Source organism: Mercurialis annua, linkage group LG5, assembly GCF_937616625.2.
Source record: "Mercurialis annua linkage group LG5, ddMerAnnu1.2, whole genome shotgun sequence".
Classification (NCBI taxonomy): Eukaryota; Viridiplantae; Streptophyta; class Magnoliopsida; order Malpighiales; family Euphorbiaceae; genus Mercurialis; species Mercurialis annua.
The window spans coordinates 55928463-55956081 of NC_065574.1; the positions used below are offsets into that span (position 1 = coordinate 55928463).

The window sequence follows — 27619 nt, forward strand, 5'->3', positions numbered from 1 at the left end:
ATTATCTAATTGGACCACGTGTCCAGTCTGGATTTGCCAGAGTGGCAAAATCGGAGAGTTTTTCGATAAATAAGTTTTAGTAGGTCGGTTTTGGAAAGGATTATATGCGCGGGATTTAATATCATAAGTCAAGTCTAAAGTTAGAATTGGAATTAAAAGGAAAAATGTCAAGAAAAGTCCAAAATATAGTACAGGGACCAAAGTGGTAATTTAGCCACTTTGTGTCGGAAAATAGAAATATTGGATTTTGACGGGAAAGTGTTAATATTGAGCTTTGTATTATTTATCAGGGATAAATAATACATATAAGTTGTAATAGAAGAGTTTATTGATTTAGTTATGGACTAAATCGTAGGAAAGAAAAGTTTAAAGGATATATGATAAGAAACAAAAGGAACAAGGATTAAAGTAGCATTTTGACCAAAATATATATGATTCTTCATTTGAATGAAGAAGGATCGAGAGAAAGAAAGAAGGATACAGAAACCTATCGCCGATTGATCGTTTCGCCGTCGTTTCGCCGTTCGACTTCCGATTCAAGCGATTTTCGCGGCAATTTCTTCAGAATCGAATTCTCTATCGATCCTAAGTTTCGTTTCAAGGTAAATATCTTGATATTTTGGTGGTTTTGGTTTAAATTAGGAATTTAATGATTTTGGATCGTTTTTAACGTTTTTGGAAAAACAAACTTACGGGTTTTGAAGGAAATGAGTATTATACGCGTATGGCGAGTGATAGCACGACGGGAAGCCCGAAAACGACGTTTCCGGGGCCTGCGTGCGGATCGCACGTGTTGTGCGATCGCACACCCGTGGTGTGCGAACGCACACCTGTGATGGTGTGTGGACGCACACCAGCGGGGTGCGGACGCACACCAGTTATGGTGTGTGGACGCACACCAGCGGTGTGCGGACGCACACCAGTGATGGTGTGCAGACGCACACCGGTGTGCAGACGCACACCGGTGTGCAGACGCACACCGGTGTGCAGACGCACACCCAAGGTGTGCGGACGCAGACCACCCTGTGCGGGCGTGCAGCGGGTCCACGAGGGACTAAAATGGACTTTTTGCCCGAGGGGCTAAAATGGACTTTTAGCCATAAAGAAATGGGATTTTGATATTTTTAATATTAAATCGTAAAAACGATTAAGGACCCCGATTAATTAAAAAAGAGATATAACAAATATCTCGACTAAGTGTCAGAACACGATCAAAGCTAAGAATCCTAAACGTTTTTTTTAAAACTTATTTTAGTAAGTTTTTGATTATTAACTTTATATTTTGTTTTAATTATAAACAACATTAATTAATTGGACTTCGAATATCAAATTGGCTAAAGTGCAGTTTAGTCCCTAAGTGGCTAATGTGCAGTTTAGTCCCTAAGTGGCTAAAGTACAGTTTAGTCCCTAATTAGCTAAAGTACAGTTTAGTCCCTAAAGTTTTATACACTTAAAATGATTAAGTTTTTTATTGTAACTCGGGTTACTTGAAGTTAAAGATATTGGGTTCCGTTTTAAAAATTAATTTATTATTTTATCAAAATTGATTTTATAATTATAAACTATGGTTTATAATTGGGTATGATTATGCTTATTTTATCAAAGTATTTTTGAGAATTATAAACTCTGGCTTATATTTTGATAAAATATTTTGGGTCGGGTTAGACTTGGGTCACCCGACATGTGAGGTAGCTTGGTAGTTATTGGTAACTCGGCTAACTGAATATTTGAGGAAATTGATTTAAGTTATTATTTATTTATTATTTAAGTAATACTTTTCGGAACGGATTTTAAAGCGGAAACCCAATAGACTTGGCTTACTTAATCATTTGAGTATTGTGTTACTCGATGTGATTCAGTTTGACTCGGGTCATTACATGATTAATTGTTCATTCTATTCTTGCTACGTTTATGCTTGACTCGGTATTGTGCTAGTCCTATGTGGTGTCTAGTATTCTTAGAGTTAGGGGTTGGATGGATTTTAACTTATATATTGTTTTAGACCCGTCGACTACTCGTGCTTCGGAGTCTACGCAGGGTTAGCTGTTTGCCAAGATTCACGTGGATAAGCAAAGTGAGTTTGTAGTGCTATTTACCGCTTTATTAAGTACCGCATTATATTTTAGTATTATAAATGTTTTAAAATTGTTTTAAGCGATTATGGATCTGGATTGAAACGAGCTACTCGATTAATTATAATCATAGGAAAAGTCATTTAATAAATTAATTATCGTTTTATCACATAATTAATTTATTTTAGCCAATTTGGGTGCGTTTTTTGACCCCCTACGCGTACCGGATGAAGTTCGAACCTAAACGGGAGTTTTAGACGGTGTTGCAAACAATACGAATGTTCAATTAGTTTTGTAATCAGACTGTTTTAAGTAAGCATTTTAATGGGGAGCTCGACAGATTCAGATATTGCTGCAAAACTAACCGCAACTCAGAAGACTCTTATTGAATGGGGAGGTAACAGGGGCCCGAATTATAAGAAGAGAGCAGCTGGGCTTCGGAATCGTATGGGACGCCTGAATGTTAACAGTGATGATAGGCGGAGAGCGGAATACAGCAGGTTAGCCATGGAGTATCACGCGTTGCTTGGGGAAGAAGAAGTTTACTGGAAACAGCGAGCTAAGAGCTTCTGGCTAGCACATGGAGATGCCAATACACGGTATTTCCACAATTTTGCAACTGCTAGGAAGAAAGGAAATCAAGTGAATAAGCTTAGAGACGAATGTGGGATTTGGAGAACTTCTAAAGAGGAGGTTGCAGGCATAAAGCAGAGGTATTTTAGTTCTCTTTTTACTGAAAATCAATTTGGCCCTATTGAGTTTGTGGAGATTGCTTCTCGTGTATCTGAAGATGAAAATGGTTGTTTAATGAGCCCTGTCTCTGATTGGGAAGTAAAGAATGCGGTGTTTAGCATGCATAATGATAAGTCTCCGGGTCCAGACGGCTTTAATCCGGCGTTTTTTAAAAATTATTGGGGTGTGGTGGGGAAGGATGTGATTAAGCTTTGTAGAGACTTTTTTGCTACAGGTTGTTTTAAAAGTGGCTTGAATGATACTGCTTTAGTTTTGATTCCTAAAGTTAGTAATCCGGAGTATATGACTGAACTTCGGCCTATTTCTTTGTGCAATGTGTCCTATAAAATCATTTCAAAAGTGTTAGCCAATCGAATGAAGAAATTAATGCCTAATATTATCTCAGAGAACCAAAGCGCTTTTGTTGAAAACAGGCTTATTACTGATAATTTTTTAATTGCGTATGAGATTGGCCATTATTTGAGACGGAAAAGAAGAGGGAAGTTGGGTATGGCGGCGCTTAAAATTGACATGAGTAAAGCTTATGATAGAGTTCGTTGGGATTTTGTCGAGTTTATGCTTAAGAAGTTGGGGTTTTGCGACGCTTGGGTAAAATTGGTGATGTATTGTATCTCTTCGGTCACTTATTCCAGTATTGGTGACTGTGAGCTGCTCGACCCTATTATTCCTAGCAGAGGCTTGAGACAAGGCGATCCCCTCTCGCCGTATCTGTTTATTATTTGCGCGGAAGGCCTTAGCTTACTTCTTAAAAATGAAGAGAATGGAGGTAAATTGCACGGGGTAGAAGTTTGTAGGGGAGCTCCTACGATTAGCCATCTTTTCTTTGCGGATGATTGTTTTCTCTTTTTCCGAGCTTCGAAAGAGGAAATGACTACCGTAAAAGGGGTGCTTGATAATTATGAGAGTCTCTCGGGCCAAAAGGTAAATCTCCAAAAATCCAATATTATCTTTAGCACAAATGTTTTGTTGGCAGATAGAGTGGGTATTCGGTCGGTGTTGAATGTGGATGAGGCGAGTGATAGTGGGAAATATTTAGGCCTCCCATCTTTGGTTGGTAAAAATAAGACCGCTATTTTTGATTTTGTTCGGGAAAGAGTTTGGAGTAAGGTGAAAGGGTGGAATTCAAAGTTTTTATCTAGAGGGGGAAAGGAGATTCTTATTAAAACGGTTGCACAATCTATGCCAAATTATGTGATGAATGTGTTTTTAATCCCTCGCCGTCTTTGTGAGGAGCTTGAAAGGATGCTTAATTCGTTTTGGTGGGGTAGAGATAGAGAGAAGAGGAAGGGCATTAATTGGGCAAGTTGGGATAGACTTTGTATCCCGAAAAAATTTGGCGGTATGGGGTTTAAAAAGATTCGAGAGTTTAATCTAGCTATGTTGGCTCGCCAAGCTTGGCGGTTTATCACCGAGGAGAATAATTTGATGGTGAAAGTCTTCAAAGCTAGATATTTTCCGAATTCTACATTCTTAGAGGCCAAGTTAGGTGCGAATCCGAGTTACGTGTGGAGAAGTATTTTTGAGACGCAAGCAGTGATGATTATGGGTACTAGAGTGAGGCTGGGTAATGGAAGGAGAACCAAAATTTGGGGTAGTCCTTGGGTGTTGGGCGAAGGCAGTGGGGTGTTATCTACTCCTATGCCGGATAACCTAGTTGATGCAAAGGTTTGCGATTTGTTTGAGGTTGGCGGCAATAGATGGGATGTAGGTCTTGTGAGGGATATTTTTAACAATGGTGATGCGGATAGAATTCTAAATATTCCTACGAGTACTCGTGATGTTAACGATGGTTGGTTTTGGCACTTGGACTCAAAAGGTAAATTTTCTGTCCGGAGTTGTTATCGAGCAGTGTTTGGGCATGTTATGGAGAATCCGAGTGGCCTTTGGAATCTGATTTGGCACTTATCTATTCCTCTTCACATCCGAAATTTTCTTTGGAGGGTGTGTAAGGATTTTTTGCCGACCTCGGAAGCGCTAGAAAGAAGAAAAGTCTTCGTTTTCAATCAATGTGCTGTGTGTTCAGCGGGGCTTGACAATGCTGCTCACATTTTGTATTTCTGTCCAGTTGCTCGTAGTGTTTGGCAGGTTATCAAGGTGCCTTTGTTTGTGGAGGATAGGTCGGTTGCTGATTGGTGTTTGAGGTGGTTAACTGAACTTAAGATGGAAGACAAGGCTTTGGTCGCTGTTGCTTGTTGGAATCTCTGGCTGAACAGGAATAATTCGGTCTGGAATAGTAACTCTGGCACGGCAGAGTCTATCTTGGCAGCAGTGAGTTCTCAGTCCTCTTCTTGGAGTATGGCTCATGGAGCGGCGGTTCAGCATAGAACAGCAGCTCTTCGGCCGGAAGATGGGAAGATCAGATGGAGTCCTCCGCCTCAAGGTTTCCTTAAAGCAAACGTGGATGCTGCAGTGTTCTCCGGGAATGATGGTATAGGTATTGGCATTGTTGTGAGGGACTGGCGCGGTTGTGTTGTTCGTGCTAGACAAGTTCATTTGAGGGAAAACAATGGCCCAAGATCAGCAGAAACTATTGGCATTAGAGAGGCATTAAGTTGGTTAAAAGAGTATCCAAACTTAATGATAGAGTCTGATGCGATGGATGTCGTGTTAGAGCTGAGGAACCCGAGTGCAGTGGAAGCAGACTTCTTAATTGGCGATTGTTTAGATTTAACAAAGCAGTTCAATAACGTTATTTTTGTTTTCGTGAGGCGATCTGCGAATCAGGCAGCGCACGTGTTAGCGCAATATGCCCGTTCCATTTCAGGTCATCAGGAGTGGTTGTGTCACTTCCCTGATTTTCTCACAAATGTAATTGCTTTGGATTTTTAATGAAGTCTAAGTTGATTCTCAAAAAAAAAAAAAGTAAGCATTTTAATAGTCCGAATTAGGCTAGAAAAGGGATTTTTGAAAAGTTAAGTTTAACTAGAAATTTGTTAGCTCGATAAATTATCGGTTATTCGGACAACATTTATAGTTGCGATTAATTATAATCATAGGAAAAGTCATTTAATAAATTAATTATCGTATTATCACATAATTAATTTATTTTAGCCAATTTGGATAGGTAATTAAATAAAATTCAGAAAATGTTATATGACGTACGAAAAATGTTATCATATCTTCATTTCATTTGAAGAGAGAATTAAAAGCCTACTCGATTGGCCCTTTTTGTGGCTGTTTTGCAGTCCCTAAAACAGTTCATATAGGGAATTTTGGGTGCGTTTTTTGACCCCCTAATCGTACCGGATGAAGTTCGAACCTAAACGGAAGTTTTAGACGGTGTTGCAAACAATACAAATGTTCAATTAGTTTTGTAATCAGACTGTTTTAAGTAAGCATTTTAATAGTCCGAATTAGGCTAGAAAATGGATTTTTGAAAAGTTGAGTTTAACTTGAAATTTGTTAGCTCAAATAAATTATCGATTATTCGGACAACGCTTATTGTTGAGATTAATTATAATCATAGGAAAAGTGATTTAATAACTTAATTATCATTTTATCCCGATAATTAATTTATTTTAGCCAATTTAGATAGGTTATTAAATAACATACGAAAATTGTTATTTGACGTACGAAAAATGTTATCATATCTTCATTTTATTTGAAGAGGGAATTTAAACCCTGCTCGATTAGCCCTTTTTAGGGCTGCTCTGCAGTCCCCAAAACAGTTCAAATAGGGGATTTTGGGTGCGTTTTTGACCCCCTACGCGTAACGGATGAAGTTCGAACCTTAATGGAAATTTTAGACGGTGTTGCAGACAATATGAATGTTCAATTAGTTTGGTAATTAGACTGTTTTATGTAAGCGTTTTGATAGCCTGAAGTTGTCTAGAAAAGGAATTTTTGAAAAGTTGAGTTTAACTAGGAATTCGTTAGCTTGATAAATTATCGGTTATTCAAACCAATTTTCTAGTTGAGATTAATTATAATGATAGGAAAAGTTATTTAATAAAGAAATAATCGTTTTATCCTGATAATTAATTTATTTTAGCCAGTTTGGGTAGCTAATTAAATAACATACGGAAAATGTAATTTAACCTACGAAAAATGTTATCATATCTTCATTTCATTTGAAGAGAAAAAATTAAAACCCTGTTCGCTTGGCTATTTTTGGAGCGTTCTGCAGTCCCCAGGACAGCTCAGGGAGGGTATTTTGGGTGCGTGTTTTGACCCCTACGCGTCCCAGATGAAGTTCGAACCTGAACGAAAATTTTAGACGATATTGCACACAATACGAATGTTCAATTAGTTTGATAATCAGACTGATTTATGTAAGCGTTTTGATAGCCCGAAGTTGGCTACAAAAGAGATTTTTGAAAAGTTGAGTTTAATTAGGAATTTGTTAGTTCGATAAATTATCGGTTATTCGGACAACGTTTCTAGTTGAGATTAATTATAAAGATAGGAAAAGTGATTTAATAAATTAATTATCGTTTTATCCCGATAATTAATTTATTTTAGCCAATTTGGATAGCTAATTAAATAACATACGGAAAATGTAATTTAACCTACGAAAAATGTTACCATATCTTCATTTCATTTGAAGAGAGAAAATTAAAACCCTGTTCGCTTGGCCATTTTTGGGTCGTTCAGCAGTCCCCAAAACAGCTTAGGGTGGGGATTTTGGGTGCCTTTTTTGACCCCCTACGCGTACCTGATGAAGTTAGAACCTCGACGAAAATTTTAGACGGTGTTGTAGACAATACGAATGTTCAATTAGTTTGATAATCGGACTGTGTTAAGTAAGCATTTTGATAGCCCGAAGTTGGCTAGAAAAGGGATTTTTGAAAAGTTGAGTTTAACTAGGAATTCGTTAGCTCGATAAATTATCAGTTATTCAGACAAAGTTTCTAGTTGAGATTAATTATAATGATAGGAAAAGTGATTTAATAAATTAATTATCGTTTTATCTCGATAATTAATTTATTTTAGCTAATTTGAATAGCTAATTAAATAACATACGAAAAATGTAATTTAACCTACGAAAAATGTTATCATATCTTCATTTCATTTGAAGAGAGAAAATTAAAACCTTGTTCGCTTGGCTATTTTTGGGTCGTTCTGCAGTCCCCAAAACAGCTCACGGAGGGGATTTTAAGTGCGTTTTTTGACCTCTTACGAGAACCGGATGAAGTTCGAACCAAGACACAAATTTTAGACGGTGTTGCATAAATACGAATGTTCTATTAGTTTGATAATCAGACTGTTTAAGTAAGCGTTTTGATAGCCCGAAGTTGGCTAGAAAAGGAATTTTTGAAAAGTTAAGTTTAACTAGGAATTTGTTAGCTCGATAAATTATTGGTTATTCGGACAACGTTTCTAGTTGAGATTAATTATAATAATAGGAAAAATGATTTAATAAATTAACTATCGTTTTATACCGAAAATTAATTAATTTTAGCCAATTTGGATAGCTAATTAAATAACATACGGAAAATGTAATTTAACCTACGTAAAATGTTATCATATCTTCATTTCATTTGAAGAGAGAAAATTAAAACCGCGTTCGCTTGGCCATTTTTGGGTCGTTCAGCAGTCCTCAAAACAGCTCAGGGAGGGGATTTTGGGTGCGTTTTTGACCCCCTACGGGTACCAGATGAAGTTCGAATCTGAAAAAAAAATTTAGACGGTAATGCAGACAATACGAATGTTCAATTAGTTTGGTAATCAGGCTGTTTTAACTAAGCGTTTTGATAGCCCGAAGTTGGCTAGAAAAGGGATTTTTGAAAAGTTGAGTTTAACTAATAATTCGTTAGCTCGATAAATTATCGGTTATTCCGACAAAGTTTCTAGTTGAGATTAATAATAATGATAGGAAAAGTGATTTAATAAATTAATTATCGTTTTATCCCGATAATTAATTTATTTTAGTCAATTTGAATAGCTAATTAAATAACATACGGAAAATGTAATTTAACCTACACAAATGTTATCATATCTTCATTTCATTTGAAGAGAGAAAATTAAAACCTTGTTCGCTTGGCCATTTTTGGAGCGTTGTGCAGTCCCCAACACAACTCAGTGAGGGGATTTCAGGTGCGTTTTTTGACCCCATACGCGTACCGGATAGAGTTCGAACCTGAACGGAAATATTTGACGATATTGCAGACAATACGAATGTTCAATTAGTTTGGTAATCAGACTGTTTTATGTAAGCGTTTTGATAGCCCGAAGTTGGTTAGAAAATGGATTTTTGAAAAGTTGAGTTTAACTAGGAATTAGTTAGCTCGATAAATTATCGGTTATTCCGACAAAGTTTCTAGTTGAGATTAATTGTAATGATAGAAAAAGTGATTTAATAAATTAATTATCGTTTTATCCCGATAATTAATTTATTTTAGCCAATTTGAATAGCTAATTAAATAACATACAGAAAATGTAATTTAACCTACGAAAAATGTTATCAGATTTTCATTTCATTTGAAGAGAGAAAACTAAAACCCTGTTCGCTTGGCCATTTTTGGAGCATTCTGCAGTCCCCAACACAACTCAGGGAGGAGATTTTGGGTGCGTTTTTTGACCCCCTACGCGTACCGGATGATGTTCGAACCTGAACGTAAATTTTTGACGGTATTATAGACAATACGAATGTTCAATTAGTTTAGTAATCGGACTGTTTTATGTAAGCGCTTTGATAGCCCGAAGTTGGATAGAAAAGAGATTTTTGAAAAGTTGAGTTTAACTAGGAATTTGTTAGCTCGATAAATTATCGGTTATTCGGACAACGTTTCTAGTTGAGATTAACTATAAAGATAGGAAAAATGATTTAATAAATTAATTAACGTTTTCTCCCGATAAATAATTTATTTTAGCAAATTTGGAAAGCTAATTAAATAACATACGGAAAATGTAATTTAACCTACGAAAAAAGTTATCATATATTCATTTCATTTGAAGCGAGAAAATTAAAACCCTATTCGCTTGGCCATTTTTGGGGCGTTCTGCAGTCCCTAAAACAACATAGGGAGGGGATTTTGGGTGCGTTTTTTTACCCCCTACGCGTACCGGACGAAGTTCGAACCTAAACGAAGTTTTAGACGGTGTTGCAGAGAATACGAATGTTCAATTAGTTTTGTAATCAGACTGTATTAAATAAACATTTTAATAGTCCGAATTAGGCTAGAAAAGGTATTTTTGAAAAGTTGAGTTTAACTAGAAATTTGTTAGCTCGATAAATTATCGGTTATTCGGACAAGGTTTATAGTTGAGATTAATTATAGTCATAGGAACAGTTATTCAATAAATTAATTATTGTTTTATCACGATAATTAATTTATTTTAGCCAATTTGGATAGATAATTAAATAACATTCAGAAAATGTTATATGACGTACCGAAAATGTTATCATATCTTCATTTCATTTGAAGAGATAATTAAAACCCTGCTCGATTGGCCCTTTTTGTGGCTGTTTTGCAGTCCCCAAAACAGTTTATATAGGGGATTTTGGGTGCGTTTTTTGACACCCTAAGCGTACCAGATGAAGTTTGAATCTAAACGGAAGTTTTAGACGGTGTTGGAGACAAGAGGATTGTTAAATTAGTTTTGTAATCAGAATTTTTTATGTAAGTATTTTAATAGTCCGAATTAGGCTAGAAAAGGGAGTTTTGAAAAGTTGAGATTAACTAGAAATTTGTTAGCTCGATAAATTATCGGTTATTCGGACAACGTTTATAGTTGAGATTAATTATAATCATAGGAAAAGTGACTTAATAACTTAATTATCGTTTTATCCCGATAATTAATTTATTTTAGCCAATTTGGATAGCTAATTAAATAACATACGGAAAATGTAATTTAACCTATACAAAAAATGTTATAATATCTTCATTTCATTTGAAGCGAGAAAATTAAAACCCTGTTCGCTTGGCCATTTTTGGGGCGTTCTGCAGTCCCAAAACAGTCCAGGGAGAGGATTTTGGGTGCATTGTTTGACCCCCTACGCGTACCGGATGATGTTCGAACATAGACAGGAATTATAGACGGGTGTTGCAGACAATACGAATGTTCAATTAGTTTGGTAATCAGACTGTTTTATTGAAGCGTTTTGATAGCCCGAAGTTGGCAAGAAAAGGGATTTTTGAAAAGTTAAGTTTAACTAGGAATTTGTTAGCTCGATAAATTATCGGTTATTCGGACAAAGTTTCTAGTTGAGATTAATTATAATCATAGGAAAAGTGTTTTAATAAATTAATTATCGTTTTATCCTGATAATTAATTTATTTTAGCCAATTTGGATAGCATATTAAATAACATACGAAAAATGTAATTTAACCTACGAAAAATATTATCATATCTTCATTTCATTTGAAGAGAGAAAATTAAAACCTTGTTCTCTTGGCCATTTATAGGGCTGCTCTGCAGTCCCCAAAACAGTTCATATAAGAGATTTTGGGTGCGTTTTTGATCCCCTACACGTACCGGATGAAGTTCGAACCTAAATGGAAATTGTAGACGATGTTGCAGACAATATGAATGTTATATTAGTTTGGTAATCAGACTGTTTTATGTAAGCATTTTGATAGCCCGAAGTTGGCTAGAACAAGGGATTTTTGAAAAGTTGAGTTTAACTAGGAATTTGTTAGCTAGATGAATTATCGGTTATTCATACAACGTTTATAGTTGAGATTAATTATAATCATAGGAAAGTTATTTAATAAATTAATTAGAGTTTCATCCTGATAATTAATATATTTTAGCCAATTTGGATAGCTAAGTAAATAACATACAAAAAATGTAATTAACCTACGAATAATGTTATCATATCTTCATTTTATTTGCAGAGAGAAAATTAAAACCCTGTTCGCTTGGCCATTTTTGGGGCGTTTCGCAGTCCCCAAAATAGCTCAGGGAGGGGATTTTGGGTGCATTTTTGACCCCTTACGTGTACCGGATGAAGTTCGAACCTAAACGGAAATTTTAGACGGTGTTGCAGAAAATACAAATGTGCAATTAGTTTGGTAATCAGACTGTTTTATGTAAATATTTTGATAGCCTTAAGTTGGCTAGAAAAGGGAATTTTGAAAAGTTGAGTTTAACTAGGAATTTGTTAGCTCGATAAATTATCGGTTATTCGGACAACGTTTTTAGTTGAAATTAAAATCATATGAAAAGTGGTTTAATAAATTAATTAACCTTTTATACCGATAATAATTTATTTTAGCCAATTTGAAAAGGTAATTAAATAACTTACGGAAAATGTAATTTAACCTACACAAATGTTATCATATCTTCATTTCATTTGAAGAGAGAAAATTAAAACCCTGTTCGCTTGGCCCTTTTTGGGGCATTCTGCAGTCCCCAAAACAACTGAGGGAGGGGATTTTTTGTGCTTTTTTTTACCCCATACGCGTACCAGATGAAGTTCGAACCTGAACGGAAATTTTAGACGGTGTTGCAGACAATACAAATGTTCAATTAGTCTGGTAATCAGACTGTTTTATGTAAATGTTTTGATAGCTTGAAGTTTGCTAGAAAAGGGAATTTTGAAAAGTTGAGATTAGCTAGGAATTTGTTAGCTCGATAAATTTTCGGTTATTCGGACAATGTTTTTAGTTGAGATTATAATCATAGGAAAAGTGGTTTAATAAATTAATTAACCTTTTATCCTGATAATTAATTTATTTTAGCCAATTTGAAAAGGTAATTAAATAACTTACGGAAAATGTAATTTAACCTACACAAATGTTATCATATCTTCATTTCATTTGAAGAGAGAAAATTAAAACCCTGTTCGCTTGGCCCTTTTTGGGGCATTCTGCAGTCCCCAAAACAGCTGAGGGAGGGGATTTTGGCTGTGTTTTTTTACCCCATACGCGTACCAGATGAAGTTCGAACCTGAACAGAAATTTTAGACGATGTTGCAGACAATACAAATGTTCAATTAGTTTGGTAATCGGACTGTTTTATGTAAGCGTTTTGATAGCCCGAAGTTGGCTAGAAAAGGGATTTTTGAAAAGTTGAGTTTAACTAGAAATTTGTTAGCTCGATAAATTATCGGTTATTCGGACAACGTTTCTAGTTGAGATTAATTATAATGATAGGAAAAGTGATTTAATATATTAATTATCGTTTTATCCCAATAGTTAATTTATTTTAGCCAATTTGGATAGCTAATTAAATAACATACGGAAAATGTAATTTAACCTACGAAAAATGTTATCATATCTTCATTTCATTTGAAGAGAGAAAATTAAAACCCTGTTCGCTTAACTATTTTTGGGTCGTTCAGTAGTCCCCAAAACAGCCCAGGGAGGGGATTTTGGGTGCGTTTTATGACCCTATAAGCGTACCAGATGAAGTTGGAACCTGAAAAAAGATTTAGACAGTGTTACAGATAATATGAATATTCAATTAGTTTGTTAATCAGACCGTTTTATGTAAGCATTTTGATAGCCCGAAGTAGGCTAGAAAAGGGATTTTTGAAAAGTTCAGTTTGACTAGGAATTTTGTAAGCTCGATAAATTATCAGTTATTCGGACAAAGTTTCTAGTTGGGATTATTGAAAATCATATAAAAGTTATTTGATACATTAATTATCGTTTTATCCTGTTTTTGGGGCTTTTCTGCATTCCAGAAAACAGCTAAGGAAGGGGAGTTTAGGTATGTTTTTTGACCCCCAACGCGTACCGGATGACGTTGGAACCTCAACGGAAGTTTTAGAGGGTGTTGAAGACAATAAGAATGTTCATTTAGTTTGGTAATCAGACTTTTTTTAGTAAGCGTTTTGATAGCCCGAAGTAGGCTAGAAAAGGAATTTTTAAAAGTTTGAGTTTAACTAGGAATTCTGTTAGCTCGATAAGTTATCGGTTATTCAGACAACGTTTCTAGTTGGGCTTAATTAAAATAATATAAGAGTTGTTTAATAAATGAATTATCGTTTTATCCCATTTTTGCGGCTTTTCTGCATTCCCGAAAACAGCTCAAGGAGGGGAGTTTGGGTGCGTTTTTTGACCCTATAATCGTACCAGATGAAGTTGGAACCTGAATATAAGATTTAGACAGTGTTACAGACAATATGAATATTCAATTAGTTTGTTAATCATACCGTTTTATGTAAGCATTTTGATAGCCCGAAGTGGGCTAGAACAGGAATTTTTGAAAAGTCGAGTTTAACTAGGAATTTTGTTAGCTCGATAAGTTATCTGTTATTGGAACAACATTTCTAGTTGGGATTATTTAAGATCATAGAAAAGGTATTTGATAAATTAATTATCCTTTTATCCCCTTTTTGGGGTTTTTGTGCATTCCCCAAAACAGCTTAGGGAGGGGAGTTTGGGTGCGTTTTTTGACCCTATAAGCGTACCATATGAAGTTGGAACATAAACAAAAGATTTAGACAGTGTTACAGAAATATATGTATATTCAATTAGTTTGTTAATCAGACCGTTGTATGTAAGCATTTTGATAGCCCGAAGTAGGCTAGAAAAGAGATTTTTGAAAAGTTGAGTTTGACTAGGAATTTTGTTAGTTCGATAAATTATCGGTTATTCGGACAAAGTTTCTAGTTGGGATTATTGAAAATCATATAAAAGTTATTTGATAAATTAATTATCGTTTTATCCTGTTTTTGGGGCTTTTCTGCATTCCCTAAAACAGCTCAGGGAGGGGAGTTTGGGTATGTTTTTTACCCCCTACGCGTACCGGATGAAGTTGGAACCGAAACAGAAGTTTTAGAGGATGTTGAAGACAATAAGAATGTTCAATTAGTTTGGTAATCAGACTGTTTTATGTAAGCGTTTTGATAGCCCGAATTAGGCTAGAAAAGGAATTTTTAAAAAGTTAAGTTTAACTAGGAATTCTGTTAGCTCGATAAGTTATCGGTGATTCAGACAACATTTCTAGTTGGGATTAATTATAATAATATAAGAGTGATTTAATAAATGAATTATCATTTTATCCCATTTTTGGGGCTTGCATTCCCCAAAACACCTCAGGGAGGGGAGTTTGGGTGCGTTTTTTGACCCTATAAGCGTAACGGATGCAGTTGGAACCTGAACAAAAGATTTAGACAGTGTTACGGACAATATGAATATTCAATTAGTTTGTTAATCAGACCGTTTTATGTAAGTATTTTGATAGCCCGAAGTAGGCTAGAAAAAGGAATTTTTGAAAGGTTGAGTATAACTAGAAATTTTGTTAGCTCGATAAGTTATCTGTTATTGGAACAACATTTCTAGTTGTGATTATTTAAAATCATAGAAAAGTTATTTCATAAATAAATTATCGTTTTAGGGGTTTTTGTGCATTCCCCAAAACAGCTCAGGGAAGGGAGTTTGGGTGCGTTTTTTTTACCCTATAAGCGTACCAGATGAAGTTGGAACCTGAACAAAAGATTTAGACAGTGTTACAGACAATATGAATATTCAATTAGTTTGTTAATTAGACCGTTTTATGTAAGCATTTTGATAGCACGAAGTAGGCTAGAAAAAGGATTTTTGAAAAGTTGAGTTTGATTAGGAATTTTGTAAGTTCGATAAATTATCAGTTATTCGGACAAAGTTTCTAGTTGGGATTATTGAATATCATATAAAAGTTATTTGATAAATTGATTATTGTTTTATCCTGTTTTTGGGGCTTTTCTGCATTCCCGAAAACAACTCAGGGAGGGGAGTTTGGGTATGTTTTTTGACCCCCAACGCGTACCGGATAACGTTGGAACCTCAACGGAAGTTTTAGAGGGTGTTGAAGACAATAAGAATGTTCATTTAGTTTGGTAATCAGACTGTTTTTAGTAAGCGTTTTGATAGCCAGAAGTAGGCTAGAAAATGAATTTTTAAAAAGTTGAGTTTAACTAGGAATTCTGTTAGCTCGATAAGTTATCGGTTATTCAGACAACGTTTCTAGTTGGGCTTAATTAAAATAATAGAAGAGTTATTTGATAAATGAATTATCGTTTTATCCCATTTTACGGCTTTTCTGCATTCCCCAAAACAGCTCAGGGAGGGGAGTTTGGGTGCGTTTTTTGACCCTATAAGCGTAATGGATGAAGTTGGAACCTGAACAAAAGATTTAGACAGTGTTACAGACAATATGAATATTCAATTAGTTTGTTAATCAGACCGTTTTATGTAAGCATTTTGATAGCCCGAAGTAGGCTAAAAAAGGGATTTTTGAAAAGTTGAGTTTAACTAGGAATTTCGTTAGCTCGATAAGTTATATGTTATTGGGACAACATTTCTAGTTGGGATTATTTAAAATCATAGAAAAGTTATTTGATAAATAAATTATCGTTTTATCCCGTTTTTGGGGTTTTTGTGCATTCCCCAAAACAACTTAGGGATGGAAGTTTGGGTGCGTTTTTTGACCCTATAAGCGTACCGGATGAAGTTGGAACCTGAACAAAAGATTTAGACAGTGTTACAGAAAATATAAATATTCAATTAGTTTGTTAATCAGACTGTTTTATGTAAGCATTTTGATAGCACGAAGTAGGCTAGAAAAGGGATTTTTGAAAAGTTGAGTTTGACTAGGAATTTTGTAAGCTCGATAAATTATCAGTTATTCGGAAAAACTTTCTAGTTGGGATTATTGAAAATCATATAAAAGTTATTTGATAAATTAATTATTTTTTTATCCCGTTTTAGGGGTTTTTGTGCATTCCCCAAAACAACTCAGGGAGGGGATTTTGGGCGCGTTTTTTGACCCTATAAGTGTACCAGATGAAGTTGGAACCTGAAAAAAAGATGTAGACAGTGTTACAGACAATATGAATATTCAATTAGTTTTTTAATCAGACCGTTTTATGTAAGCATTTTGATAGCCCGAAGTAGGCTAGAAAAGGGATTTTTAAAAAGTTGAGTTTGACTAGGAATTTTGTTAGCTCGATAAATTATCAGTTATTCGGAAAACGTTTCTAGTTGGGATTATTGAAAATTATATAAAAGTTATTTGATAAATTAATTATCGTTTTATCCTGTTTTTGGGGCTTTTCTGCATTCCCGAAAACAACTCAGGGATGGGAGTTTGGGTATGTTTTTTGACCCCCAACACGTACCAGATGACGTTGGAACCTGAACGGAAGTTTTAGCGGGTGTTGAAGACAATAAGAATGTTCAATTAGTTTGGTAATCAGACTGTTTTAAGTAAACGTTTTGATAGCCCGAAGTAGGCTAGAAAAGGAATTTTAAAAAAGTTAAGTTTAACTAGGAATTTTCTTAGCTCGATAAGTTATCGCATATTCAGACAACGTTTCTAGCTGGGATTAATTAAAAATATAGAAGAGTCATTTGACAAATGAATTATCGTTTTGTCCCATTTTTGGGGCTTTTCTGCATTCCCCAAAACAGCTCAGGGAGGGGAGTTTGGGTGCGTTTTTTGACCCTATAAGCGTAATGGATGAAGTTGGAACCTGAACAAAAGATTTAGACAGTGTTACAGACAATATAAATATTCAATTAGTTTGTTAATCAGACCGTTTTATGTAAGCATTTTGATAGCCCGAAGTAGGCTAAAAAAGGGATTTTTGAAAAGTTGAGTTTAACTAGGAATTTCGTTAGCTCGATAAGTTATCTGTTATTGGGACAACATTTCTAGTTGGAATTATTTAAAATCATAGAAAAGTTATTTGATAAATAAATTATCGTTTTATCCCGTTTTTGGGGTTTTTGTGCATTCCCCAAAACAACTTAGGGATGGAAATTTGGGTGCGTTTTTTGACCCTATAAGCGTACCGGATGAAGTTGGAACCTGAACAAAAGATTTAGACAGTGTTACAGAAAATATAAATATTCAATTAGTTTGTTAATCAGACTGTTTTATGTAAGCATTTTGATAGCACGAAGTAGGCTAGAAAAGGGATTTTTGAAAAGTTGAGTTTGACTAGGAATTTTGTAAGCTCGATAAATTATCAGTTATTCGGAAAAAGTTTCTAGTTGGGATTATTGAAAATCATATAAAAGTTATTTGATAAATTAATTATCTTTTTATTCCGTTTTAGGGGTTTTTGTGCATTCCCCAAAACAACTCAGGGAGGGGATTTTGGGCGCGTTTTTTGACCCTATAAGTGTACCAGATGAAGTTGGAACCTGAATAAAAGATGTAGACAGTGTTACAGAAAATATGAATATTCAATTAGTTTTTTAATCAGACCGTTTTATGTAAGCATTTTGATAGCCCGAAGTAGGCTAGAAAAGGGATTTTTTAAAAGTTGAGTTTGACTAGGAATTTTGTAAGCTCGATAAATTATCAGTTATTCGGAAAAAGTTTCTAGTTGGGATTATTGAAAATCATATAAAAGTTATTTGATAAATTAATTATCGTTTTATCCTGTTTTTGGGGCTTTTCTGCATTCCCGAAAACAGCTAAGGGAGGGGAGTTTAGGTATGTTTTTTGACCCCCAACGCGTACCAGATGACGTTGGAACCTGAACGGAAGTTTTAGAGGGTGTCGAAGACAATAAGAATGTTCATTTAGTTTTTTAATCAGACCGTTTTATGTAAGCATTTTGATAGCCCGAAGTAGGCTAGAAAAGGGAATTTTGAAAAGTTGAGTTTAACTAGGAATTTCGTTAGCTCGATAAGTTATCGGTTATTCAGACAACGTTTCTAGTTGGGATTATTTAAAATTATAGAAAAGTCATTTGATAAATAAATTATCGTTTTATCCTATTTTTGGGGCTTTTCTGCATTCCCCAAAACAGCTCAGGGAGGGGAGTTTGGGTGCGTTTTTTGACCCTATAAGCGTAACTGATGAAGTTGGAACATGAACAAAAGATTTAGACAGTGTTACAGACAATATGAATATACAATTAGTTTGTTAATCAGACCGTTTTATGTAAGCATTTTAATAGCCCGAATTAGGCTAGAAAAGGGATTTTTGAAAAGTTGAGTTTAACTAGGAATTTTGTTAGCTCGATAAGTTATCTGTTATTGAGACAACATTTCTAGTTGGGATTATTTAAAATCATAGAAAAGTTATTTGATAAATAAATTATCGTTTTATCCCGTTTTAGGGGTTTTTCTGCATTCCCCAAAACAGCTCAGGGAGGGGAGTTTGGGTGCGTTTTTTGACCCTATAAGCGTACCAGATGAAGTTGGAACCTGAACAAAAGATTTAGACACTGTTACAGACAATATGTATATTCAATTAGTTTGTTAATCAGACCGTTGTATGTAAGCATTTTGATAGCCCAAAGTAGGCTAGAAAAGGGATTTTTGAAAAGTTGAGCTTGACTAGGAATTTTGTAAGCTCGATAAATTATCAGTTATTCGGACAAAGTTTCTAGTTGGGATTATTGAAAGTCATATAAAAGTTATTTGATAAATTAATTATCGTTTTATCCTGTTTTTGGGGCTTTTCTGCATTCCCAAAAACAGCTAAGGGAGGGGAGTTTGGGTATGTTTTTTGACCCCCTACGCGTTCCAGATGACGTTGGAACCTGAACGGAAGTTTTAAAGGGTGTTGAAGACAATAAGAATGTTCAATTAGTTTGGTAATCAGACTGTTTTAAGTAAATGTTTTGATAGCCCGAAGTAGGCTAGAAAAGGAATTTTTAAAAAGTTGAGTTTAGGATATTAAACTCCCTAGGTCACTAGGGTTACCCCAAATTACAAAATGATCACTAAACTTCATTTTGTTACAAAATGGTCACTAAACTATACCTTTTGTTACAAAGGGGTGTCACTCATATAAAACGCACCGTTTTCAAGCTAATATTGTTACAAAAAGAACACTAAACTTTTCATGAATTACAAAAAAGTCATTGAATTATACTTTTTATTACAAAAAGGTCAGTGAACTATGTCCCTTTTTGTAATTTTTGGCTTGCCACGTAACAAAAAATATTGCGTTTTATATGAGTGACACCCCTTTGTAACAAAAGGTATAGTTCAGTGACTGTTTTGTAACAAAATGAAGTTTAGTGATTATTTTGTAATTCAAGGTAACCTTAGTGACCCAGAGAGTTTATTATCCGTTGAGTTTAACTAGGAATTTTCTTAGCTCGATAAGTTATCGGTTATTCAGACAACGTTTCTAGTTGGGATTAATTAAAATAATAGAAGAGTTATTTGATAAATGAATTATCGTTTTATCCCATTTTTGGGGCTTTTCTGCATTCCCCAAAACAGCTCAGGGAGGGGGAGTTTGGGTGCGTTTTTTGACCCTATAAGCGTAATGGATGAAGTTGGAACCTGAACAAAAGATTTAGACAGTGTTACAGACAATATGAATATACAATTAGTTTGTTAATCAGACCGTTTTATGTAAGCATTTTAATAGCCCGAAGTAGGCAAGAAAAGGGGTTTTTGAAAAGTTGAGTTTAACTAGGGATTTTGTTAGCTCGATAAGTTATCTGTTATTGAGACAACATTTCCAGTTGGGATTATTTAAAATCATAGAAAAGTTATTTGATAAATAAATTATCGTTTTATCCAGTTTTTGGGGTTTTTGTGCATTCCCCAAAACAGCTCATGGAGGGGAGTTTGGGTGCGTTTTTTGACCCTATAAGCGTACCAGATGAAGTTGGAACCTGAACAAAAGATTTAGACACTGTTACAGACAATATGTATATTCAATTAGTTTGTTAATCAGACCGTTTTATGTAAGCATTTTGATAGCCCGAAGTAGGCTAGAAAAGGGATTTTTGAAAAGTTGAGCTTGACTAGAAATTGTGTAAGTTCGATAAATTATCGGTTATTCGGACAAAGTTTCTAGTTGGGATTATTGAAAATCATATAAAAGTTATTTGATAAATTAATTATCGTTTTATCCTGTTTTTGGGGCTTTTCTGCATTCCCGAAAACAGCTAAGGGAGGGGAGTTTAGGTATGTTTTTTGACCCCCAACGCGTACCGGATGACGTTGGAACCTGAACGGAGGTTTTAGAGGGTGTTGAAAACAATAAGAATGTTCATTTAGTTTGGTAATCAGACTGTTTTAAGTAAGCGTTTTGATAGCCCGAAGTAGGTTAGAAAAGGGATTTTTGAAAAGTTGAGTTTGACTTGGAATTTTGTAAGCTCGATAAATTATCAGTTATTCGGACAAAGTTTCTAGTTGGGATTATTGAAAATCATATAAAAGTTATTTGATTAATTAATTATCGTTTTATCCTGTTTTTTGGGCTTTTCTGCATTCCCGAAAACAGCTAAGGGAGGGGAGTTTAAGTATGTTTTTTGACCCCCAACGCGTACCGGATGACGTTGGAACCTCAACGGAAGTTTTAGAGGGTGTTGAAGACAATAAGAATGTTCATTTAGTTTGGTAATCAGACTTTTTTTAGTAAGCGTTTTGATAGCCCGAAGTAGGCTAGAAAAGGAATTTTTAAAAAGTAGAGTTTGACTAGGAATTTTGTAAGCTCGATAAATTATAAGTTATTGGGACAACATTTCTAGTTGGGATTATTTTAAATCATATAAAAGTTATTTGATAAATTAATTATCTTTTTATCCCGTTTTAGGGGTTTTTGTGCATTCCCCAAAACAGCTCAGGGAGGGGATTTTGGGCGCGTTTTTTGACCCTATAAGCATACCAGATGAAGTTGGAACCTGAACAAAAGATTTAGACAGTGTTACAGAAAATAAGAATATTCAATTAGTTTGTCAATCAGACCGTTTTATGTAAGCATTTTGATAGCCCGAAGTAGGCTAGAAAAGGGATTTTTGAAAAGTTGAGTTTGACTAGGAATTTTGTAAGCTCGATAAATTATCAGTTATTCGGAAAAAATTTATAGTTGGGATTATTGAAAATCATATAAAAGCTATCTATTAAATTAATTATTGTTTTATCCTGTTTTTGGGGCTTTTCTGCATTCCCGAAAACAGCTAAGGGAGGGGAGTTTAGGTATGTTTTTTGACCCCCAACGCGTACCGGATGACGTTGGAACCTGAACGGAAGTTTTAGAGGGTGTTGAAGACAATAAGATTGTTCAATTAGTTTGGTAATCAGACTGTTTTAAGTAAACGTTTTGATAGCCCGAAGTAGGCTAGAAAAGGAATTTTAAAAAAGTTGAGTTTAACTAGGAATTTTCTTAGCTCGATAAGTTATCAGATATTCAGACAACATTTCTAGCTGGGATTAATTAAAATAATAGAAGAGTCATTTGATAAATGAATTATCGTTTTATCCCATTTTTGGGGCTTTTCTGCATTCCCCAAAACAGCTCAGGGAGGGGAGTTTGGGTGCGTTTTTTGACCCTATAAGCGTAACGGATGAAGTTGGAACCTGAACAAAAGATTTAGACAGTGTTACAGACAATATGAATATTCAATTAGTTTGTTAATCAGACCGTTTTATGTAAGCATTTTGATAGCCCGAAATAGGCTAGAAAAGGGATTTTTGAAAAGTTGAGTTTAACTTGTAATTTCGTTAGCTGGATAAGTTATGTGTTATTGGGACAACATTTCTAGTTGGGATTATTTAAAATCATAGAAAAGTTATTTGATAAATAAATTATCGTTTTATCCCGTTTTAGGGGTTTTTCTGCATTCCCCAAAACAGCTCAGGGAGGGGAGTTTGGGTGCGTTTTTTGACCCTATAAGCGTACCAGATAAAGTTGGAACCTAAACAAAAGATTTAGACAGTGTTACAGAAAATATGAATATTCTATTAGTTTGTTGATCAGACCGTTTTATGTAAGCATTTTGATAGCCCGAAGTAGGCTAGAAAAGAGATTTTTGAAAAGTTGAGCTTGACTAGGAATTTTGTAAGCTCGATAAATTATCAGTTATTCGGACAAAGTTTCTAGTTGGAATTATTGAAAATCATGTAAAAGCTATCTAATAAATTAATTATTGTTTTATCCTGTTTTTGGGGCTTTTCTGCATTCCCGAAAACAGCTAAGGGAGGGGAGTTTAGGTATGTTTTTTGACCCCCAACGCGTACCAGATGACGTTGGAACCTGAACGGAAGTTTTAGAGGGTGTCGAAGAGAATAAGAATGTTCATTTAGTTTGTTAATCAGACCGTTTTATGTAAGCATTTTGATAGCCCGAAGTAGGCTAGAAAAGGGATTTTTGAAAAGTTGAGTTTAACTAGGAATTTCGTTAGCTCGATAAGTTATCGGTTATTCAGACAACGTTTCTAGTTGGGATTATTTAAAATCATAGAAAAGTCATTTGATAAATAAATTATCGTTTTATCCCATTTTTGGTGCTTTTCTGCATTCCCCAAAATAGCTCAGGGAGGGGAGTTTGGGTGCGTTTTTTGACCCTATAAGCGTAACTGATGAAGTTGGAACCTGAACAAAAGATTTAGACAGTGTTACAGACAATATGAATATACAATTAGTTTGTTAATCAGACCGTTTTATGTAAGCATTTTAATAGCCCGAAGTAGGCTAGAAAAGGGATTTTTGAAAAGTTGAGTTTAACTAGGAATTTTGTTAGGTCGATAAGCTATCTGTTATTGAGACAACATTTCTGGTTGGGATTATTTAAAATCATAGAAAAGTTATTTGATAAATAAATTATCGTTTTATCCCGTTTTAGGGGTTTTTCTGCATTCCCCAAAACAGCTTTGGGAGGGGAGTTTGGGTGCGTTTTTTGACCCTATAAGCGTACCAGATGAAGTTGGAACCTGAACAAAAGATTTAGACACTGTTACAAACAATATGTATATTAAATTAGTTTGTTAATCAGACCGTTGTATGTAAGCATTTTGATAGCCCGAAGTAGGCCAGAAAAGGGATTTTTGAAAAGTTGAGCTTGACTAGGAATTTTGTAAGTTCGATAAATTATCAGTTATTCGGACTAAGTTTCTAGTTGGGATTATTCAAAATCATTTAAAAGTTATTTGATAAATTAATTATCGTTTTATCCTGTTTTTGGGGCTTTTCTGCATTCCCGAAAACAGCTAAGGGAGGGGAGTTTGGGTATGTTTTTTGACCCCCTACGCGTACCAGATGACGTTGGAACCTGAACGGAAGTTTTAAAGGGTGTTGAAGAAAATAAGAATGTTCAATTAGTTTGGTAATCAGACTGTTTTAAGTAAACGTTTTGATAGCCCGAAGTAGGCTAGAAAAGGAATTTTTAAAAAGTTGAGTTTAACTAGGAATTTCGTTAGCTCGATAAGTTATCGGTTATTCAGACAACGTTTCTAGTTGGGATTAATTAAAATAATAGAAGAGTTATTTGATAAATAAATTATCGTTTTATCCCATTTTTGGGGCTTTTCTGCATTCCCCAAAACAGCTCAGGGAGGGGGAGTTTGGGTGCGTTTTTTGACCCTATAAGAGTAACGGATGAAGTTGGAACCTGAACAAAAGATTTAGACAGTGTTATAGACAATATGAATATACAATTAGTTTGTTAATCAGACCGTTTTATGTAAGCATTTTAATAGCCCGAAGTAGGCTAGAAAAGGGATTTTTGAAAAGTTGAGCTTGACTAGGAATTGTGTAAGTTCGATAAATTATCGGTTATTCGGACAAAGTTTCTAGTTGGGATTATTGAAAATCATATAAAAGTTATTTGATAAATTAATTATCGTTTTATCCTGTTTTTGGGGCTTTTCTGCATTCCCGAAAACAGCTAAGGGAGGGGAGTTTAGGTATGTTTTTTGACCCCCAACGCGTACCAGATGACGTTGGAACCTGAACGGAAGTTTTAGATGGTGTTGAAAACAATAAGAATGTTCATTTAGTTTGGTAATCAGACTGTTTTAAGTAAGCGTTTTGATAGCCCGAAGTAGGCTAGAAAAGGAATTTTTAAAAAGTTCAGTTTAACTAGGAATTCTGTTAGCTCGATAAGTTATCGGTTATTCAGACAACGTTTGTAGTTGGGATTAATTAAAATAATAGAAGAGTCATTTGATAAATGAATTATCGTTTTATCCCATTTTTGGGGCTTTTCTGCATTCCCCAAAACAGCTCAGGGAGGGGGAGTTTGGGTGCGTTTTTTGACCCAATAAGCGTAACGGATGAAGTTGGAACCTCAACAAAAGATTTAGACAGTGTTACAGACAATATGAATATTCAATTAGTTTGTTAATCAAACCGTTTTATGTAAGCATTTTGATAGCCCGAAGTAGGCTAGAAAAGGGATTTTTGAAAAGTTGAGTTTAACTTGGAATTTTGTTAGCTTGATAAGTTATCTGTCATTGGGACAACATTTCTAGTTGGGATTATTTAAAATCATAGAAAAGTTATTTGATAAATAAATTATTGTTTTATCCCGTTTTTGGGGTTTTTGTGCATTCCCCAAAAGAGCTCAGGGAGGGGAGTTTGGGTGCGTTTTTTGACCCTATAAGCGTACCAGATGAAGTTGGAACCTGAACAAAAGATTTAGACGGTGTTACGGACAATATGAATATTCTATTAGTTTGTTAATCACACCGTTTTATGTAAGCATTTTGATAGCCCGAAGTAGGCTAGAAAAGGGATTTTTGAAAAGTTGAGCTTGACTAGGAATTTTTTAAGCTCGATAAATTATCAGTTATTCGGACAAAGTTTCTAGTTGGGATTATTGAAAATCATATAAAAGTTATTTGATAAATTAATTATCGTTTTATCCTGTTTTTGGGGCTTTTCTGCATTCCCGAAAACAACTATGGGAGGGGAGTATATGTATGTTTTTTGACCCCCAACGCGTACCGGATGACGTTGGAACCTGAACGGAAGTTTTAGAGGGTGTTGAAGACAATAAGAATGTTCAATTAGTTTGGTAATCAGACTGTTTTAAGTAAACGTTTCGATAGCCCGAAGTAGGCTAGAAAAGGAATTTTTAAAAAGTTGAGTTTAACTAGAAATTTTCTTAGCTCGATAAGTTATCGGTTATTCAGACAAAGTTTCTAGTTGGGATTAATTAAAATAATAGAAGAGTCATTTGATAAATGAATTATCGTTTTATCGCATTTTTGGGGCTTTTCTGCATTCCCCAAAACAGCTCAGGGAGGGTAGTTTGGGTGCGTTTTTTGACCCTATAAACGTAACGGATGAAGTTGGAACCTGAACAAAAGATCTAGACAGTGTTACAGAGAATATAAATATTCAATTAGTTTGTTAATCAGACCGTTTTATGTAAGCATTTTGATAGCCCGAAGTAGGCTAGAAAAGGGATTTTTGAAAAGTTCAGTTTGACTAGGAATTTTGTCAGCTCGATAAATTATCGGTTATTCGGACAATGTTCTAGTTGGGATTATTGAAAATCATATAAAAGTTATTTGATAAATTAATTATGGTTTTATCCTGTTATTGGGGCTTTTCTGCATTCCCCAAAACAGCTCAGGGAGGGGAGTTTGGGTGCGTTTTTTGACTCTATAAGCGTACCAGATGAAGTTGGAACCTGAACAAAAGATTTAAACAGTGTTACAGAAAATATGAATATTCTATTAGTTTGTTAATCAGACCGTTTTATGTAAGCATTTTGATAGCCCGAAGTAGGCTAGAAAAGAGATTTTTAAAAAGTTGAGCTTGACTAGGAATTTTGTAAGCTCGATAAATTATCAGTTATTCTGACAAAGTTTCTAGTTGGGATTATTGAAAATCATGTAAAAGTTATTTGATAAATTAATTATCGTTTTATCCTGTTTTTGGGGCTTTTCTGCATTCCCGAAAACAGCTAAGGGAGGGGAGTTTAGGTATGTTTTTTGACCCCCAACGCGTACCGGATGACGTTGGAGACAATAAGAATGTTCATTTAGTTTGTTAATCAAACCGTTTTATGTAAGCATTTTGATAGCCCGATGTAGGCTAGAAAAGAGATTTTTGAAAAGTTGAGTTTAGCTAGAAATTTCGTTAGCTCGATAAGTTATCGGTTATTCAGACAAAGTTTCTAGTTGGGATTATTTAAAATCATAGAAAAGTTATTTGATAAATAAATTATCGTTTTATCCCGTATTAGGGGTTTTTGTGCATTCCCCAAAACAGCTCAGGGAGGGGAGTTTGGGTGCGTTCTTTGACCCTATATCCGTAACGGATGAAGTTGGAACCTGAACAAAAGATTTAGACAGTGTTACAGAAAATATGAATATACAATTAGTTTGTTAATCAGGCCGTTTTATGTAATCATTTTGATAGCCCGAAGTAGGCTAGAAAAGAGATTTTTGAAAAGTTGAGTTTAACTAGGAATTTCGCTAGCTCGATATGTTATATGTTGGATATTAAACTCCGTAGATCATTATATTTTACTCAAATTACAGAAAGATCACTAAAAAAACTTTTGTTACAAAATTGTCATTGAACTATACCTTTTATTACAAAAATGTTTATGTTGTTACAAAAACAACACTAAACTTTTCGTGAATTACAAAAATATCACTAGATAATACCTCTTATTACAAAAAGGTCACTCAACTATGTTCCTTTTTGAAATTTTGGCATGCCACGTCAGCAAAAATGTTGCGTTTTTGCTTAAAACGCAACGTTTTAGATGGCTGAACCCCTTTGTAATAAAAGGTATAGTTTAATGACCATTTTGTAACAAAAGTTTTTTTAGTGACCATTCTGTAATTTGAGGAAAGCTTAGTGATCTATAGAGTTTAATATCCGTTATATGTTATTGGGACAAAATTTCTAGTTGGGATTATTTAAAATCATAGAAAAGTTATTTGATAAATAAATTATCGTTTTATCCCGTTTTTGGGGTTTTTGTGCATTCCCCAAAACAACTTAGGGATGGAAGTTTGGGTGCGTTTTTTGAACCTATAAGCGTACCAGATGAAGTTGGAACTTGAACAAAAGATTTAGACAGTGTTACAGACAATATGAATATTCAATTAGTTTGTTAATCAGACCGTTTTATGTAAGCATTTTGATAGCCCGAAGTAGGCTAGAAAAGAGATTTTTAAAAAGTTGAGCTTGACTAGGAATTTTGTAAGCTCGATAAATTATTAGTTATTCTGACAAAGGTTCTAGTTGGGATTA

At 34.7% G+C, this 27619-nt stretch overlaps 1 protein-coding gene across 1 annotated transcript in view; it reads left to right on the plus strand.

Annotated features, from left to right (window-relative positions):
* The first annotated feature begins 2396 nt into the window (after positions 1–2396).
* The window catches only part of LOC126682092 (uncharacterized), an 83629-nt gene continuing 58406 nt past the window's right edge, over positions 2397–27619 (plus strand). The window contains exon 1 of the mRNA XM_050377643.1: positions 2397–5633. Coding sequence (XP_050233600.1) covers positions 2397–5633 — 3237 coding nt within the window. The remainder of the gene's footprint in view (positions 5634–27619) is intronic.